This window comes from Palaemon carinicauda, chromosome 1 (genome assembly GCF_036898095.1).
Source record: "Palaemon carinicauda isolate YSFRI2023 chromosome 1, ASM3689809v2, whole genome shotgun sequence".
Taxonomy (NCBI): Eukaryota; Metazoa; Arthropoda; class Malacostraca; order Decapoda; family Palaemonidae; genus Palaemon; species Palaemon carinicauda.
Window position 1 is genome coordinate 287,474,241 of NC_090725.1, and position 19,598 is coordinate 287,493,838.

The 19,598-nt window shown below is 44.2% G+C and overlaps 1 protein-coding gene across 1 annotated transcript in view; it reads right to left on the reverse strand.

The window, feature by feature from the left end:
• Positions 1–19,598, reverse strand: part of LOC137657493 (gamma-secretase subunit PEN-2-like) — a 34,114-nt gene that overhangs the window by 2,790 nt on the left and 11,726 nt on the right. Inside the window, exon 2 of the mRNA XM_068391834.1 lies at positions 11,818–11,922. Within this exon, the coding sequence (XP_068247935.1) occupies positions 11,818–11,922 (105 nt within the window). The remainder of the gene's footprint in view (positions 1–11,817; positions 11,923–19,598) is intronic.

Consider the following 19,598-nt stretch of genomic DNA (forward strand, 5'->3'; position numbering starts at 1 on the left):
TTAAAATAAAGGAAGACCTTGGTTATCCTAAAGTACATCTTGAAGACCTGTTTCTTTGTAGGGAATGTACTACAGTCGTGTGTTGTAGGGTCTGATATTCTCCTTTAGGACATTTGCCAGCCAGCCTAATAAAAAAGCAATCTCCTGTAAAGAAAGAAAGGGGTAACAACCGTTGATTAATCTCCTTCAATAACGGAACTGCTTTTGGCTCTCATGCTCTGAGGTTAATGGGACCCTGTGCCTTACCCTTTGGAGAGCAAATGTGAGTGTGTGGTACCCTGCAGAGCAAAGCAGAGCCACACAAGTGCCTGTACTTGGTCAGTGAGAAGCCTTATCAACAACCGTGCAAATACGATGTGGCCTCTCTATGCTTTTATGGGTGCTGAGATTAGGTCTAAGAAGTTGCCTGTTTAAAATCCCTATGGCTCAAACATGGTGTTTGGTCAAATCTTGGAGCATAGGGAGATTTCCAGTCCTGGACTAGTAGTCTGAGCGTGAGGGGAGTCAAGAGGATTCCTAGAGCAGAACCGTCTCTCAATGGGGAGAGAAATGGCAGGAGTCAACTGCACAAACTTCTATTGATCGGTCTTCTTGCACTTATTTACCCATAAAGGGGGAAAAGCTATTCCAACAGGCAGAGATACAAAAACATGAAGATGAGTCAGCAGAAGATCTCAAATTTCCTCTGTGCTGAATGGTTATTGTCGTCTTTGTCTTTGGTGAAAGGAGTCAAGTGGACTCCTGGAGCAGCACTGTGTCTCGAACGGGAGAAATGGTAGGAGTCCCGAGTCCATTCGGATAGTTGAAATCCACCTCGATAACAACATGAGATTGAGTGTTAATGAAAATTTCTTGAAAGCTTAATACTAGTAAACCTATCTTTTGATGCCTTTACTTGTCATAGCTTACGGATGGTGACAGCTTTTCTTCTTATTGCAAGTGGTATGAGAGGAACCATAGATGATAATCACAGCATGTATTTTTGACACTGGAACTAACTATTTCTAATAGCACAAAAGAAGGTTCTTCACCTCTTTTTATAAAAGAAACTTTCTTACAAAAGATGAATTTAATGCCCTGACTGGACACAAGAACATCTTGTCAAGGTCCTTATTAATGGAAGATTCCAGAGTAGTCAATAATACATACCAGGGTACGATTTTGGTCTTATAATAATTTTTTACCCTGAATTCATGAAAAACATATTAAGACTGATTTGGTAGAGGCTAAAAGGCAGGAAATCTTTGGATTACAATTCTTGCGACTAAGCTTGCAATTGAAGCATATATCATATGAATATTGGGAAAGATTCCTTGAAATAATACCCACTCGCCTCCAGGTAAAATAATTTCCATATAACATCAAGAGCTCCTTATGGTGAAAAATATTAGTCTTACGGTTCAAGAGCTTCTACTCATTTATCATTATTACTAACCAAGCTACAAACCTAGCTAGAAAAGAAGGATGCTAAAGCCCAAGAGATCCAACAAGGTACAGTAAATAGCTCAGTGAGGAAAGGAAATAAGGAAACAGATAGAATAGTGTGCCTGAGTGTACCCTCCAAGACAGTGGAAGATCATGGTGCAGAGGCTACGGAACTACACAAGACTAGAGAACAATGGTTTGATCCTAGAAGGGATACAGCTTACCATAACTAAAGGGTCTCTTCTACAGTTACAAAGTCGAATGTAGCCACTGAACAATTACAGTGCAGTATAGAACCCCTAGTGAAGAAGGATTTTTCCATTATCTTAGTTTTGTCAGGTGAATGAGGAAAGAAAAATGGTGGAAAAAATGATATTATAATTATAAAATAAATTTTTGAATATACTTACCCGGTGAATATATAATAGCTGCAACTCTGTTGCTCGACAGACAAAAAACAGTAAAAACTCGCCAGCGATCGCTATACAGGTTGCGGGTGTGCCCACCAGCGCCAACTGTCGGCCAGATACCACTCTCGATGTAAACAAAGACTCAATTTCTTCTCATCCCACTGCGTCTCTATTGGGGAGGAAGGGAGGGTCGTTTAATTTATATATTCACCGGGTAAGTATATTCAAAAATTTATTCTATAATTAAAATATCATTTTTAAATATTTAACTTAGCCGGTGAATATATAATAGCTGATTCACACCCAAGGAGGTGGGCAGAGACCAGTTAAATATGTTTACATCGTATAAACTAAGAGTTTTTATTTCATTTTAGAAGTTATCAATATAACAAAAACAAAATAAATAGGTACCTGGTAAGGAAGTCGACTTAGACGATTACTCTGCCTTGTAAGTACGTCTTCCTTACGGAGCCTCGCGATCCTCTTAGGATGCTGACAGGCCCCTAGGAGCTGAAGTATCAAGGGCTGCAACCCATACAACAGGACCTCATCAAACCCCTAATCTGGGCGCTCTCAAGAAATGACTTTGACCACCCGCCAAATCAACCAGGATGCGAAAGGCTTCTTAGCCTTCCGGACAACCCATAAAAACAACATTAAAAACATTTCAAGAGACAGATTAAAAGGATATGGAATTAGGGAATTGTAGTGGTTGAGCCCTCACCCACTACTACACTCGCTGCTACGAATGGTCCCAGTGTGTAGCAGTCCTCGTAAAGAGACTGGACATCTTTCAAGTAAAATGACGCGAACACTGACTTGCTTCTCCAATAGGTTGCGTCCATTATACTTTGCAGAGATCTATTTTGCTTAAAGGCCACGGAAGTTGCTACAGCTCTAACCTCGTGCGTCTTAACCTTAAGCAAAGATCGGTCTTCCTCACTCAGATGTGAATGAGCTTCTCGTATTAACAATCTGATAAAGTATGACAAAGCATTCTTTGACATAGGCAAGGATGGTTTCTTAACTGAACACCATAACGCTTCAGATTGGCCTCGTAAAGGTTTAGTACGATCTAAGTAGAAGTTAAGAGCTCTAACAGGGCATAAGACTCTTTCTAGTTCATTGCCTACGATCTCCGATAAGCTGGGAATATCGAAAGATTTAGGCCAAGGACGAGAAGGTAGCTCATTTTTGGCTAGAAAACCAAGTTGCAGCGAACAAGTAGCTTTTTCCGACGAAAATCCGATGTTCTTGCTGAAGGCATGAATCTCACTGACTCTTTTAGCCGAGGCTAAGCATACCAGGAAAAGTGTCTTAAGAGTGAGATCTTTCAGGGAGGCTGACTGTAAAGGCTCAAACCTGTCTGACATGAGGAATCTTAGGACCACGTCTAAATTCCACCCAGGAGTAGCCAAACGACGCTCCTTAGTGGTCTCGAAAGACTTAAGGAGGTCTTGCAGATCTTTATTGTTGGAAAGATCTAAGCCTCTATGCCGGAAGCCCGATGCCAACATGCTTCTGTAGCCCTTGATAGTGGGAGCTGAAAGGGATCGTCCTTTTCTCAGGTATAAGAGAAAATCAGCTATTTGGGCTACAGAGGTACTGGTCGAGGATACAGAAACTGACTTGCACCAGTCTCGGAAGACTTCCCACTTCGATTGGTAGACTCTAATGGTAGACGCTCTCCTTGCTCTAGCAATCGCACTGGCTGCCTCTTTCGAAAAGCCTCTAGCTCTCGAGAGTCTTTCGATAGTCTGAAGGCAGTCAGACGAAGAGCGTGGAGGCTTTGGTGTACCTTCTTTACGTGTGGCTGACGTAGAAGGTCTACTCTTAGAGGAAGACTTCTGGGAACGTCTACTAACCATCGAAGTACCTCGGTGAACCATTCTCTCGCGGGCCAGAGGGGAGCAACTAACGTCAACCTTGTCCCTTCGTGAGAGGCGAACTTCTGCAGTACCTTGTTGACAATCTTGAATGGTGGGAATGCGTAAAGATCCAGATGTGACCAATCTAGGAGGAAGGCTTCTATATGTATTGCTGCTGGGTCCGGGACTGGAGAGCAATAGATTGGAAGCCTCTTGGTCAGCGAGGTTGCAAAGAGATCTATGGTGGGTTGACCCCAAGTGGCCCAAAGTCTCTTGCACACATCCTTGTGGAGGGTCCATTCGGTTGGAATTACTTGACCTTTCCGACTGAGACAATCTGCTATGACGTTCAAGTCGCCCTGGATGAACCTCGTTACTAGGGAGATGCCTCGACCTTTTGACCAGATGAGCAGGTCCCTTGCGATCTCGTACAACGTCAGTGAGTGGGTACCTCCCTGTTTGGAGATGTACGCCAAGGCCGTGGTGTTGTCTGAGTTTACTTCCACCACTTTGCCTCGAAGGAGATACTCGAAGCTTTTCAAGGCCAGATGAACTGCCAACAGCTCCTTGCAGTTGATATGCATGCTCCTCTGACTCGAGTTCCACAGACCTGAGCATTCCCGACCGTCCAGCGTCGCGCCCCAGCCCAAGTCCGATGCGTCCGAGAAGAGAACGTGGTTGGGTATCTGAACTGCAAGGGGAAGACCCTCTCTTAGGTTGATATTGTCCTTCCACCAAGTCAGACAAGACTTTATTTTTCCGGAAATCGGGATCGAGACCGCCTCTAGCGTCTTGTCCTTTTTCCAGTGAAAAGCCAGATGGAATTGAAGAGGACGGAGGTGTAGTCTTCCTAGTGATACAAATTGCTCCAGGGATGACAGCGTTCCTACCAGACTCATCCACAGCCTGACTGAGCAGCGTTCTTTCTTCAGCATCTTCTGGATGGAGAGCAGGGCTTGATCTATTCTGGGGGCCGACGGAAAAGCCCGAAAAGCTTGACTGTGAATCTCCATCCCTAAATACAGAATAGTTTGGGATGGGACCAGCTGCGACTTTTCCAAATTGACTAGGAGTCCCAATTCCTTGGTCAGATCTAGAGTCCACTTGAGATCCTTCAGACAGCGACGACTGGAAGAGGCTCTGAGAAGCCAGTCGTCCAAATAAAGGGAGGCTCGGATGTCCGATAAGTGGAGGAATTTCGCCACATTCCTCATCAGCCTCGTAAATACGAGAGGAGCTGTGCTTAGGCCAAAGCACAGGGCCCGAAACTGGTAAACCACATCTTCGAAGACGAATCTCAGAAAAGGTTGGGAGTCTGAGTGAATGGGGATGTGGAAGTAGGCGTCCCTTAGGTCTAGCGAGACCATCCAGTCTTCCTTTCTGACCGCTGCTAAGACTGACTTTGTGGTCTCCATGGAAAACTTCGTCTTTGTGACAAAGACATTCAGAGCACTGACGTCTAGCACCGGTCTCCAACCTCCTGTCTTCTTTGATACTAGGAAGAGACGGTTGTAAAACCCCGGTGATTGAAGGTCCGAGACTTTGACCACCGCTCCCTTCTCTAGCAAAAGAGACACTTCCAGTTTCAGGGCTTGTCTCTTTTCTTCCTCTCTGTACCTGGGAGAGAGATCGATGGGGGACGTCGCTAGAGGGGGTTTGCGTACAAAAGGGATTTTGTACCCCTCTCTGAGTAACCTCACAGATTGTTGATCTGCGCCTCTCCTCTCCCAGGCTTGCCAGAAATTCTTGAGTCTGGCTCCTACTGCTGTCTGAAGTTGCGGGCAGTCAGACTCTGCCCTTAGAGGACTTGGATCCTTTCCTCTTCCCTCGCTTCCCTTCGGCACGAGCACCTCCCCTGCTGGAGGCTCTGCCACGAAAGGGCGGAATAAAACGAGATGCTGGAGTGTCTATCCTCGGTCTAGCAGACAACGTAGGCAAAGGGGGAGCTTTGCGAGCCGAGGACGCAACTAGATCGTGGGTGTCCTTCTGAACTAAAGACAAGGCAATTTCCTTAACCAAGACTTCAGGAAACAGGCACTTGGAAAGGGGAGCAAAGAGTAGCTCAGATCTTTGCATGGCGTCACTCCAGCAGACAGGAAAGAACATAGAGACTCTCGCTTCTTCAGGACTCCGTACGTGAATGAGGCGGCAAGCTCGTTGGACCCATCACGGACGGCCTTGTCCATGCAAGACATAATGAGCAAGGAAACATCCTTATCTGCAGAAGAGATTTTCCTGCTCAGGGCTCCTAAACACCAGTCTAGGAAGTTAAAGACTTCGAAAGCCCTAAATATACCTTTAAGAAGGTGGTCCAGGTCCGATGGTGACCAACAAATCTTCGAGCGTCTCATGGCAAGGCGGCAGGGAGAGTCTACAAGACTTGAGAAGTCGCCCTGGGCAGAGGCAGGAACTCCCAAGCCGAGAACTTCTCCCGTGGCATACCAGACGCTCGATCTAGACGAGAGTTTAGATGGGGGAAAGGCAAATGCTGTCTTTCCTAAACTCTTCTTGGTCTCTAACCAATCTCCCAACAGCCGCAAAGCTCTCTTAGATGAGCGAGAGAGAACGAGTTTAGTAAAGGCAGGTACGGTAGCAGGCACGCCTAATACAAACTCTGACGGCGGCGAACGAGGAGCCACAGAAACAAAGTGGTCAGGGAACAACTCCTTAAATACAGCCATGACTTTTCTAAAGTCCAAGGATGGTTTAGTTGCCTTAGGCTCATCAAGTTCTGAAGGTTGATCCTCTTGTGGTTCAGCAACGTCCTCATCTGATAGTTCCTCATCCGATAACTGATGAGGAAACGGCAAAGGAGTGGGCAACGTTTGACTCGCCGAGTCCGGTCGCACTGGTGCATGCGTGACGGAGCCGGACGCAGCGTCATGGAACTGCTGCACAGTCTGGGAACTGTCAACAACCATGGTTGCGCGAGGACGCACAGCGTCCACCCGAGACTGTTTAGACCGTCTGGGTTGTGCAGTCAACACCATACCGGGTTGCGGAGGTTGACACACCGCGTCAAAGCAAGTCACCTCTGATGGTTGATGAACGTCCTGAACGTCAACAACCACCTCCGTGCGTCGCCTAACGTCAATGTGCGGCTGGCAACCCACACTGGGTCGCATCGGTGGAGGTACTACCCCAACTGGTTGACGCGAGAAAGCTACCTCAACGTCAACAGGACGCACAACAGACCGCTTGGAAGGTTGTTGGCCAGAAGGTTCAGCAGCAACCTTCTCCGCATTGAAGTCCTCCATCAAGGACGCAAGCTTGGACTGCATGTCCTGCAGCAATACCCATTTAGGGTCTACGGAAGCAGGTGTGGCAACAGACGGGGTGAGCGACTGAGGCGGCACAGCTTTGCCTCTCTTAGGCGGCGAGCAGTCATCAGATGACGGCAACGAGTCCGAACTATCCCAGTGGCTACAACCGGGACGTTGGACTTGTCCTGAAGGGACCGACTTACGCTTCAAAGGTCGGGAGACCTTGGTCCAAGGTTTCTTACGAGAAACACCTTCGGACGACGAGGTAAAAATGGGCTCTCTCGTCTTACGTTGGTAGGGGCGATCTTGGGGAGATACGCCTGATACCATAGAGGGAACGTCTGTTCGCTGATCAAGGCCTCTCGAACCCATGAGTCGTACGACATTGCTTCTCCCCTGGGCTTGGGAGCTTGCAAGAGGTCCCGGACTAGGAGGACGACAGGCACGAACAGACGAACCCTCAAGCGCAACACTGTTCACAACACTTTGAGAAACACTAGGCACTTTAACACTTTCCGCCGCGGCACTTTGGCACTTTAGTTCCTTTACGTCCGCCATGAGTTGATTGCGGTCACTTGCAAGGGTCTCAACTCTCTCCCCCAAGGCATGGATAGCACACATCATGTCTTGCATCGACGGTTCCTGAGTGCTAGGAGGGGGGTTAGGAACAACCACTACAGGGGAAGGATTAGGTTCAGGGGCATGTGGAGAGGAAAAATCTACCGACCTAGAAGAACTTCTCCTTACCCTATCTCTCTCTAGTCTGCGTGTATATTTCTCAAATTCGAGAAAATCGAATTCCGAAAGGCCCACGCATTCCTCACACCGATCTTCCAATTGACAGGTTTTACCCCGACAATTGGAACAAACAGTGTGAGGGTCGAGAGAAGCCTTTGGAAGACGCCTATGACAGTCCCTAGCATTACATTTTCTGAACTTGGGAACTTGTGAAAGGTCAGCCATTTTGAATTAGTCAAGGGAAAATTCCAAAAAACGATCTAAGTCATCAACAATTAATCCGATCCAAAAAAGAGTTCAAGGATTTATTTGAAGAAAAACACCTGTACTGTGAAAGCTCAAACCAAATTAAAGTACTTCACCAAATATGATGTGAAAAAAACTCCAGGTTCAACAGCGAGTAAAGTACGTCTTGTCGATACGTCGACAGAGAAGAAATTGAGTCTTTGTTTACATCGAGAGTGGTATCTGGCTGACAGTTGGCGCTGGTGGGCACACCCGCAACCTGTATAGCGATCGCTGGCGAGTTTTTACTGTTTTTTGTCTGTCGAGCAACAGAGTTGCAGCTATTATATATTCACCGGCTAAGTTAAATATTTAAAATTGGCCAGTCTATTCAGTGTACATGTAAGCAAAGGAAAAATGAGACATCATCAGAGAGGGATCAAATGCAGTACTATCTGGCCAGTCAAAGGACCCAATAACAACCCTCAACCAGAAGTATTTTAACGACTGGCAGGTGCCTTGGAATACTTGATGGTTTGGAGCCTGGCTATCAGATAAGCATTAAAATTGGAAAAGTAACTAAGACCCTATAATATGCATTTAGTCTATACTTGAGTAGTCAAGATACCAAAGAGCAAACATCAATTTCATATAAATTTTAGTCTAAGCTACATTTGATATATTGGAAAAATGCCTTGCCTTTAAACAAAAAGGTAGTCTACACTAAGACTACTGTACAATGAATATCAATGTACAATACTGTACTGTGGTTTATTTTAAAGTACAGTACAGTAATTGATGGATCCCAAAAGCTGATGGAGAATTAGGAAGCTGATTCCACAACTTGGTTACAGCTGGAATAAAACTTCTAGAATACTGTGTAGTATTGAGCATCATGATAGAGAAAACCTGACTATTAGAATTAACTGCATGCCTAGCATTTTGTCCATTTCCAGCACTGAATCTGGACATTATTCTGGCGAGTCCATGGCGAGATTCTGAATGTCTTTTTGTCCGTTTCCATTACTGAATCTCGACAGTATTCTGGCGAGTCCATGGCGAGTTTCCGAATGTCTTTTTTCCGGTTCCAGTACTAAATCTGGACAGTTTTCTGGCCAGTCTATAGCAACAGGGTCATTCCTTGCAGACCTACAAGTTTCCTTTAATCCCATGCTAGCCTTGGGTGATGAAGCAAGTCCTTGTACCTCTGAAGGGCTAACACAGATACAGTACAGAACTTCAAGACCTGTAGACTAAAGTGTTTATTGGATTATCTGACCCCTGAGGACGATGAAGTTCTTCGATGATCTCGATGTGATCTATCCCTCGAGAAGTATCTGGGAGAATTAATTGCACGAGGTGTCTTAGGGACGTCTCTCCTTAAGAATAGGCTCCTTGTGTGTAGAGATTGATCTTGTGAAGAGTACTCCGTAGTATTATCATTATTACAATTACTATTACTACTAGCTAAGCAACAACTCTTGCTGGAAAAGCTGGGTCTATAAGCCCAAGAGCTCCATAAGAAAAAAATAGCCTTGTGAGGAAGGAATTAAGATAAACTACTGTATATATGGGAAGCAATGGATAAAAAATATAAAATATCTTGAGATTAGTAAAAACATTACAATGGAAAAAGTATGTCATATATACTGTATTGTAAGTTATGAAGACAAAAGACAGACTCATGTAGCCTTCCTTTTATGAACTGTGTGTGATCTTCAGAAGATCTGGCACTGAGAGGCAAGGTTTCTTGAACAGGGGACCGATCATATATAGGCGCATGCTTAGTAAGCGATGAGCGTGCCCAAACATGAAAGCATGATCTGACAGCTGAGCTTGTCTTAATGGGTGAGCATGATTTAACAGGCAACCAAATCTTAATGGGAAAATGTGTAAGCGCAGATATATGAAGCTGCTGTGCGCACACAAAAGAATGCATGTGAACAGACAATCATTCCATAAAAATGGAGTGAGCATGAACAGTTGAATGAGTGTGGATAGGTGAGCACAAATGCACACGTAAGCAGGAGAGCAGTTTTTAATTGGAGAGTGTGGACGTAGTCAACAGGAGAACGCAAGTGGGCATGAACAGATGAAGATTCAGGATGCGGCAAATGTTCATCCATTAGAGAACATGCGCAAACAGGAGAATACGTGTTGAAAAGAGAGCACGTAAACGTGTAAACAGAAGTGTGTGCTCTACAGAGGGGAGCAAACGAACAAGTGAGTATTCATGTCCAAATGAGCGTGCACAAGCAAACAGATGAAAGTGAGCTAACAGAAGGGCGTGCATATGTAGGGAAGTGTGGGCGTCAACCAATGATTGAGTGGTAACAAATGTGTGCTGATACTGGAATATTCCAGTTCCAATGAATCCGGGTTAAGTGGGGACCGCGTGCAAGAACAGATAAGACCTCAGGATCCGATGAGTGTGAGCTAATTAGAGAGCACATGCCATCAGCTAAGACTAAGACCTCAGACGTTAACTGGAGAGCAAGAGTGAACAGGTAAGACCTCAAAGATCAGATAAATGGCGCTAAATGGAGAGAGCGCAAACAGGAGAGTGCTTCTATGCATTAGTGCACAATGTCTCTCATACATATCTGAAGACTTATCGTCCTTTGCAAAGGTTTATCTTCGGAGGACATTAAGGCTACATCTTGGGGAATTGAAGACATCCTTGTCATATTCCAGAGAAGGATGAAGGATGTTAAAAGCATTCCCTCCTTTTCAAACGACAAAGATAAACAGAACTAGGTGGTCTACCTGAAGAAAACATGGTTGAAGGAATTGGGCTCATAGGCGAGGAAGGTTGAGGGTGTTTCCTTCCCTTACTAAGTGTCGAATTAGAAGGCAACAGTACCACTGAAGGTGAGGATCATTGACCAACTGCACCTTTAGGAGACCTGGGCTGGATGGAGGGGGGGTCATGTTAAGTACTCCCTCTACAGGGAGGGCAACAAAAAACATGTCATGTAAAGACTAAGCCCATGATATTGTAAGGGCTTGCAAAAGTTTTTCTTTCAACAGTTTGGTTTTAATGGCTAAGGAAGGCCACATCATCATTAGGATGTCGTCCTTAGCCATGTCATCACCAGTTTACGGGAGTTTTGGGTTCCCTTTAGGTAGATGGAATATCTACTTTTCTAGGGGGAAGCAGATACAGTAATGTGGCCTTACTTTGGATTTATCCCAAGGTTAAATCAATGTCATCATCCTTATTCAACTTTCCCCCAGAAGAGCGATAGAGAAAAGGCTCAGAAGCCAGAGTATCCGAAGGAGAAAGAAGTTCTGTAGATTTCTTTGCCTTCAAGGAAGACTCCAAAGAGAAGAATCTTGTTTGGACCTTCTTGCCGTACTCTAGCCACTGGAAGGATGCCTACTCCCTAAACTTCTTGCAGGGTGATGACTGAATGTAGTTATGACCTCTGAAAAAAGGGCACAAACACTAAGGATCTACTTTATTCCTGCTCAATAAAGTTCCACACACATGGCCAGGAATCTAAGGGCAGGACTGCATATCCACTAACGTTTCTCCATTTGCTTCTCCACAAATGGTTTCTACATTTGCTCAACACACAACAATATGCGAGTAAAAAAGATGTAAAAGCCCAAGTTTGTTTGCACTGAGAGTACGTCTGTGCCAATTGGCTGCTAAAATCAAAGTGGCTACTTAGCAAGCTAGCAGGGAGGCATGGCTTCCCAAAAAGCCCGCCACTAAGTACCCTAAAGCTTTTTATAAATTTTTACATCTGAGTTTCCAGCTCCGCTGAAATAATACTACCATTTATAGATGAGGGTTTGTATTCTTGTATGAACAACTAAAAATTCATGTTGAATATAACAAATTCAAAGCCAAGTAAATTAACAATTGTTGAAAACACTCACATTTACGGATCTGTTTCTGCTCTGGATAAGGTGGCGCCCAAAATGCTTCTCTGAGAAACCAAATTGCATTGACAGCCCACATAAATGGCAAGAGTGCAAAACCAGCTGAAAAGAAACAAGAAAATTAAGTCATCAGCAAGAAATCAAAGTTAATAAGGACTGTAATTTGTATTACTGTATTTCTAATTACAGCATAAAAATCTGAGTTCTTTATTAGGAGTATGACTTCAACGCAAGTTGATATAGCCATTGAATTCTTAACGAGTTACAGTAGATATAATTAACGCTACTGTGTCCCCTCTTTTCAAGATGTTTCCCCAAATATTAGCACACGGGTGATCTAAGAAGTTTATGGTCTTATCTCCAAAAAGTACAAACACCACATATTTTTGTGGTATGCTTCGTCCTTCAAGTTCTTCTAAGTTGCGAAGAGTGAAACAGCCCAGACCACAGGCCGCCATCGCCAAAGATTCTAACTGGGCCAACTCATGCGCGGGGAAGATTGCTGTTTCCGAGCCCAGAGGTGCCATAGTCATTCAAGCGAGACTTGCCAAATTTGGTTCAACTGACAGGGAGACAGGTAAAATTCCTCACGTAGGTAGTACATTGTATTTCCTTTGACAGTTCTTGGCTGGAGGGATACTCTTAATGAATCTATTAACCAACGGCAAACACGTTTGACTCATGATTTGTTCTTGAAATACTTCAATGGGTTCAGAGATAGTGTCTGTCCAAGGAAGTTGCAGTGAAGATAGTTTGCTTGCAGGACTTCCAAACAGTTTGTTCGCTGACGAGCACTTCCCCTGAACAGGATCCTTCAATGGTCTGGCTAACGTAACTGGTTCATTTTCCACACCAAACTCAGGACTTTTAAAAGACACTGATTCTGGGTCATCATGGTCTTGATTCAGAATCTCAAAGTCATTCACTTGAACAGGTGTCTGCCCTTCATGTCTTATGGGAGATGCAGGCCGCTCCGGAGTCCTTTGTTCCTGACTGGGGGTGTTGGAGGTCTTTCAGGCTGGGTTGAAGGAGCAGGGACTGAGATCGGTGTAATTTCAAATTGCTCTCCTTTGAAAAAAAAAAAAAGAAAAAAAAAATGTTCCGATCATCCTTATTCCTTCTCACAATCTTTATTCCTTCGCGCCGTAGCTCATTTCCAGTTAGCGATGCAGATGATGAGGATCTTGATCAGCAATTGGGAGAAAAGTGATGGCATGATCGACCATAGTTTCTCAATTTCCACTGCTCTTTCTTTTTTTCCAAAATGGCGATATTTGATATACCAATATTCGTCTCGCAGACCATCCATGTATCGCCAATGATCTTTTGGTGATCGTGACATGGGCGAGGATTCCCCTATAATTGTCTCCTCTTTTGCATATAGGTGATCGGTCAAGTGGTTCGCCCCAGTCTCGCAGCTCTCCCATCTCCATCCTACTTTATATTGGCAATGCATCACGTGGTACCCTTCGTTATAGTGACAATCGTTACAGCGAAAGACCTTCAGGAGAAAGACTTCTTTTGGCCCCCTTTGGAGAACAATTACTGTATGATCTTTGGTTCTTGTCCCTCCGTCCCAAAAAACATATGCTACATTTGTGGTGGGTTTAATGCCCTACCCAGTGAAGCTGGTACCATTCTATCCACTGTTCTTCAAGCAGAGGAATGAGGAGGAACCACCGGGGAAGAAAAAAATCGGACCAGGGACCGATGGAGGAGCTGAGGGAAGATATAGAAAAAGAGCTAGGAGAATCCGAAAATCCTTGTCATCCAAAAAAGCAGATCATTTTAATTTCTAAAAATTTTCTAAAGATGGGGCCTCATTTAGATTTGGATTTTTTGGAAGGTAAATTCCTGTCTTTTTTCTACTTTTTTATCTTTCTTTTTCCATACTTGGCCCAGTGTTTGGTAAGCCATGTCCAGCATTCGGGGAATGGGGAATCTTGAGGGCAGTCATGCTTCCTGCATTTATTACCATGTGAAGGCCAACATGATGTTTACTAATGAAATTATTGCAAGTCTTTCCTTCTATTCCAAGATAGAGCTGCATCTTTAGCCCATTTTTATCTGCCATGATCTCTTTTCACCACGCTCATGAATTTGGAACACAACAAAGGCGGTCGTTACCCAATGAAAACCCAAGAAGAACTGAGGACGTAACGTCTTCAACACACCAGAGACAGACGGGCTCCAACGCCTGCTATATAAGAGTTTAAAGTTAGATCATGAATGGATGGGGCCAGGGAAGTGACAAAGACACTGTCCAGCAAGACTATGCCCTAGACTGACCATTTATCATTACCATTATTACTTGCTAGGCTACAACCCTAGTTGGAAAAGCAGAATGCTAAAAGCCCAGGGGCTCCAAAGGGGAAAACAGCTTAGTGAGGAAAGGAAACAAGGAAAATTAAAATATTTTAAGAACAGGTGCATATGATCAGTGCCCTAAACGCTTGTCCACCAAAACTAGGACCAGGGAGGGCCAAGCAATGGCTGCTGATGACTCAGCAGATAGCCCTATAGGCTTCCCAAAACTTCTCATCCTTAGCTCACAAGGATAGTGAGGTTCCACACACTACAAGAAACTGTCAAACTTGAGCTGGTATCAATCCACAGTCCACTAGATCACTAGGCAGGGACAATTCCAATAGGCTACCACAACCACTAAAAATTGTTCTAACGGTCAGACATAACGAACGCTGAACTTTAACATTAATAAAGGTTGAGAGGTTTATATTCGTGTAGGAATATATTATGGATTTCGGCAAGATACTGTTATAAAAAAACATTCAAAATACCACAAGTACACTAAATAGTAATGTTATTCTGTTTCTTATACTACAGTGAACCCTCGCTACTTCGCGGTTCAACCATCGCGGATTTTTTCCATAACCCATATATATACAGTAATATATATATATATATATATATATATATATGTATGCATGTATTTATGTATATATGTATGTATGTATGTATATATGTAGGTATGTATATGTGTATACATATATATATATATATATATATATATATATATATATATATATATATATATATATATATATATATATATATATATATATATATATATATATATATACACACACACACACACACACACACACACATATATATATATATATATATATATATATATATATATATATATATATATATATATATATATATATATATATATATATATATCTAAAGTAGGAAGATGTGATGTAGTTCTAAGGGAAAAGTATGGGAAATATGTCTGGGTAATAAGCAAAGCTCTACCTCCAGTTTGAATCTTCATTATGATCAGAGATAAATGTAAACAAAACATTGGTTGCCATTTTTTATCGTGCTTTTTAGCGTGTTTAGGAAACGCATGATATAAAATCGCCTTTAATATTTGTGCCTGTTTTAGTTAAGGGTACTGTAGTACATGCATTAAGTGTTCTGAACATTAAAGGGTAGTTTGTTAACAGTACTACGTACAAGGGAAGGTTTTAAAAGTCTGAATATACATGTTGAATAAATAGGTAAATATGGTGTCACTACTTCGCGGATTTTCACCTATCGCGGCCGCGTCTGGAACCTATCTACCGTGATAAACGAGGGTTCACTGTATTCTATAACTTTACCAAACTGTCTGGAGGGAGGAGACTTCCCTGGTAGGTGCTATGATGAGGATAGAAGCATAACAGGATTATCATTTTTTTTTTCATTAAAATCGGTAACTTTGTTTATAGAGGTTTTGGACAGTATTATTATTATTATTACTTGGTTAGCTACAACCCTATTTGGAAAAGCAGGATGCTATAAGCCCAGGAGCCCCAACAGGGAAAATAGCCCACTGAGGAAAGGAACCAAGGAAAAATTTTATTTTTATTAATAAAATAAATTTCTGAATATACTTACCCGGTGATCATATAAGCTGTCAGCTCTGCTGCCCGACAGAAAAACCTAAGGACAAAATACGCCAGCGATCGCTATACAGGTGGGGGTGTACATCAACAGCGCCATCTGTCGAGCAGGTACTCAAGTACTCCATGTAAACACAGAACCAATTTTCTCCTCGGTCCACTGGGTCTCTATTGGGGAGGAAGGGAGGGTCCTTTAATATATGATCACCGGGTAAGTATATTCAAAAATTTATTTTATTAATAAAAATAACATTTTTCAATATTAAACTTAGCCTGTGATCATATAAGCTGATTCACACCCAGGGGGGTGGGTAGAGACCAGCATTACATGTTTACATTATTAAGAGCTAAGTATTTTGTACTTCATTTTAGCAGTTATTCAAAATAACAAACATAAAATAAATAAGTACCTGGTAAGGAAGTCGACTTGAACAATTACTCTGCCTTTTTAAGTACATCTTCCTTACTGAGCCTCGCGATCCTCATAGGATGCTGAGCGACTCCTAGGAGCTGAAGTATCAAGGGTTGCAACCCATACTAAAGGACCTCATCAAAACCTCTAATCTAGGCGCTTCTCAAGAAATGACTTTGACCACCCGCCAAATCAAGTAGGATGCGAAAGGCTTCTTAGCCTTCCGGACAACCCAAAAACAACAATAAAAAACATTTCAAGAGAAAGATTAAAAAAGGTTATGGAATTAGGGGAATGTAGTGGTTGAGCCCTCACCCACTACTGCACTCGCTGCTACGAATGGTCCCAGGGTGTAGCAGTTCTCATAAAGAGACTGGACATCTTTAAGATAAAAAGACGCGAACACTGACTTGCTTCTCCAATAGGTTGCGTCCATTATACTCTGCAGAGATCTGTTTTGTTTGAAGGCCACTGAAGTTGCGACAGCTCTAACTTCATGTGTCCTTACCTTCAGCAAAGCATGGTCTTCCTCATTCAGATGGGAATGAGCTTCTCGTATCAACAGTCTAATATAATAGGAAACTGCATTCTTCGACATAGGTAAAGAAGGTTTCTTAATAGCACACCATAAAGCTTCTGACTGTCCTCGTAAAGGTTTAGTTCGTTTCAAGTAGAACTTAAGAGCTCTAACAGGGCACAAGACTCTTTCTAGTTCATTTCCAACCAAATTAGAAAGGCTTGGAATATCAAACGATTTCGGCCAAGGACGAGAAGGTAGTTCGTTTTTGGCTAGAAAACCAAGCTGCAAAGAACATGTAGCCGTTTCAGATGAAAATCCGATGTTCCTGCTGAAGGCGTGTATCTCACTGACTCTTTTAGCTGTAGCTAAGCAGACGAGGAAAAGAGTCTTTAAAGTGAGATCTTTAAAGGAGGCTGATTGTAGTGGCTCGAACCTTTCTGACATAAGGAATCCTAGTACCACGTCTAAATTCCAACCTGGTGTGGCCAAACGACGCTCCTTCGAGGTCTCAAAAGACTTAAGGAGGTCCTGTAGATCTTTGTTGTTGGAAAGATCTAAGCCTCTGTGACGGAAGACTGCTGCCAACATGCTTCTGTAACCCTTGATCGTGGGAGCTGAAAGAGATCTTTCCTTCCTCAGGTATAAAAGGAAGTCAGCTATTTGAGTTACAGAGGTACTGGTTGAGGATACTGATACCGACTTGCACCAGCTTCGGAAGACTTCCCACTTCGACTGGTAGACTCTAAGAGTGGATGTCCTCCTTGCTCTAGCAATCGCCCCGGCTGCCTCCTTCGAAAAGCCTCTAGCTCTCGAGAGTCTTTCGATAGTCTGAAGGCAGTCAGACGAAGAGCGTGGAGGCTTGGGTGTACCTTCTTTACGTGTGGCTGACGTAGAAGGTCCACTCTTAGCGGAAGAGTTCTGGGAACGTCCACCAGCCATTGCAGTACCTCGGTGAACCATTCTCTCGCGGGCCAGAGGGGAGCAACCAACGTCAACCTTGTCCCTTCGTGAGAGGCGAACTTCTGCAGTACCTTGTTAACTATCTTGAACGGGGGGAATGCATAAAGGTCTAGATGGGACCAATCCAGTAGAAAAGCATCTATATGAACTGCTGCTGGGTCCGGAATTGGCGAGCAATAATTTGGGAGCCTCTTGGTCATTGAGGTTGCAAAGAGATCTATGGTAGGTTGGCCCCATGTGGCCCAAAGTCTCTTGCATACATTCTTGTGAAGGGTCCATTCTGTTGGGATGATTTGACCCTTCCGACTGAGGCGGTCCGCCATGACATTCATGTTGCCTTGAATGAACCTCGTTACTAGAGACAGGTTTAGATCTCTTGACCAGGTGAGGAGGTCCCTTGCGATCTCGTACAACTTCATAGAATGGGTCCCTCCTTGCTTGGAGATGTACGCCAAGGCTGTGGTGTTGTCGGAGTTCACCTCCACCACCTTGCCTAGAAGGAGGGACTTGAAGCTTTTCAAGGCCAGATGAACTGCCAGTAGCTCCTTGCAGTTGATATGTAACGCTCTTTGCTTCGAGTTCCAGGTGCCCGAGCATTCCCGACCGTCTAATGTCGCACCCCAGCCCAAGTCCGATGCGTCCGAGAAGAGAACGTGGTTGGGGGTCTGAACAGTCAGGGGCAGACCCTCTCTGAGGTTGATGTTGTCCTTCCACCAGGTCAGTGATGACTTCATCTTCTCGGAAATAGGGATCGAGACCGCTTCTAGCGTCTTGTCCTTTCTCCAGTGAACAGCCAGGTGAAATTGAAGGGGACGGAGGTGCAGTCTCCCTAACGCAATGAACTGGTCCAGTGATGAAAGCGTCCCTATCAGACTCATCCACTGTCTGACTGAACATCGGTCCTTCATTAGCATGTTCTGGATGCATCCTTGGGCTTGACTTATTCTGGGGGCCGACGGAAAAGCCCGAAAAGCTTGACTGTGAATCTCCATCCCTAGGTACACTATAGTTTGGGATGGGACCAGTTGGGACTTTTCCATATTGACCAGGAGACCCAATTCCTTGGTCAGATCTAGAGTCCACTTTAGATTCTCCAGACAGCGACGACTGGACGAAGCTCTTAAAAGCCAGTCGTCCAAATAGAGGGAGGCTCTGATGTCTGCTAAATGCAGGAATTTGGCAATATTCCTCATGTTTCGTAAAGACAAGAGGCGCCGTGCTTAGGCCAAAGCACAGGGCTTGAAATTGGTAGACAACCTTCCCGTAAACGAACCTTAGAAAAGGTTGGGAATCTGGGTGGATGGGGACGTGAAAGTAAGCGTCCTTGAGGTCTAAAGAGACCATCCAGTCTTCCTGCCTGACCGCTGCTAGAACAGACTTTGTCGTCTCCATGGCGAACGTCTGCTTGGTGACAAAGACATTCAGAGCACTGACGTCTAGCACCGGTCTCCACCCGCCTGTCTTCTTTACCACTAAGAAGAGACGGTTGTAGAAGCCCGGGGATTGATGGTCCCGGACTTTGACTACCGCTCCCTTTTCTAGTAAGAGAGACACCTCTTGCTTCAAAGCTAGTCTCTTGTCCTCCTCTCTGTACCTGGGAGAGAGGTCGATGGGAGTCGTTGCTAGAGGGGGCTTGCGCAAGAATGGGATCTTGTACCCTTCTCTGAGCAACTTCACAGATTGTGCATCTGCGCCCCTGTTCTCCCAGGACTGCCAGTAGTTCTTGAGTCTGGCTCCCACTGCTGTCTGAAGAAGGTGGCAGTCAGACTCTGCCTCTAAAGGACTTGGTACCTTTCTTCTTGCTCCCACGTTTCCCTTCGGCACGAGCACCTCCTCTGCTGGAGGCTCTGCGGAATGAATCTTGACGCTGGAGTATCCATCCTGGGTCTAGACACGGAAGGCAAAGGGGTGGCTTTGCGTGCAGATGACGCAACTAGGTCATGCGTGTCTTTTTGAATCAAGGAGGCAGCAA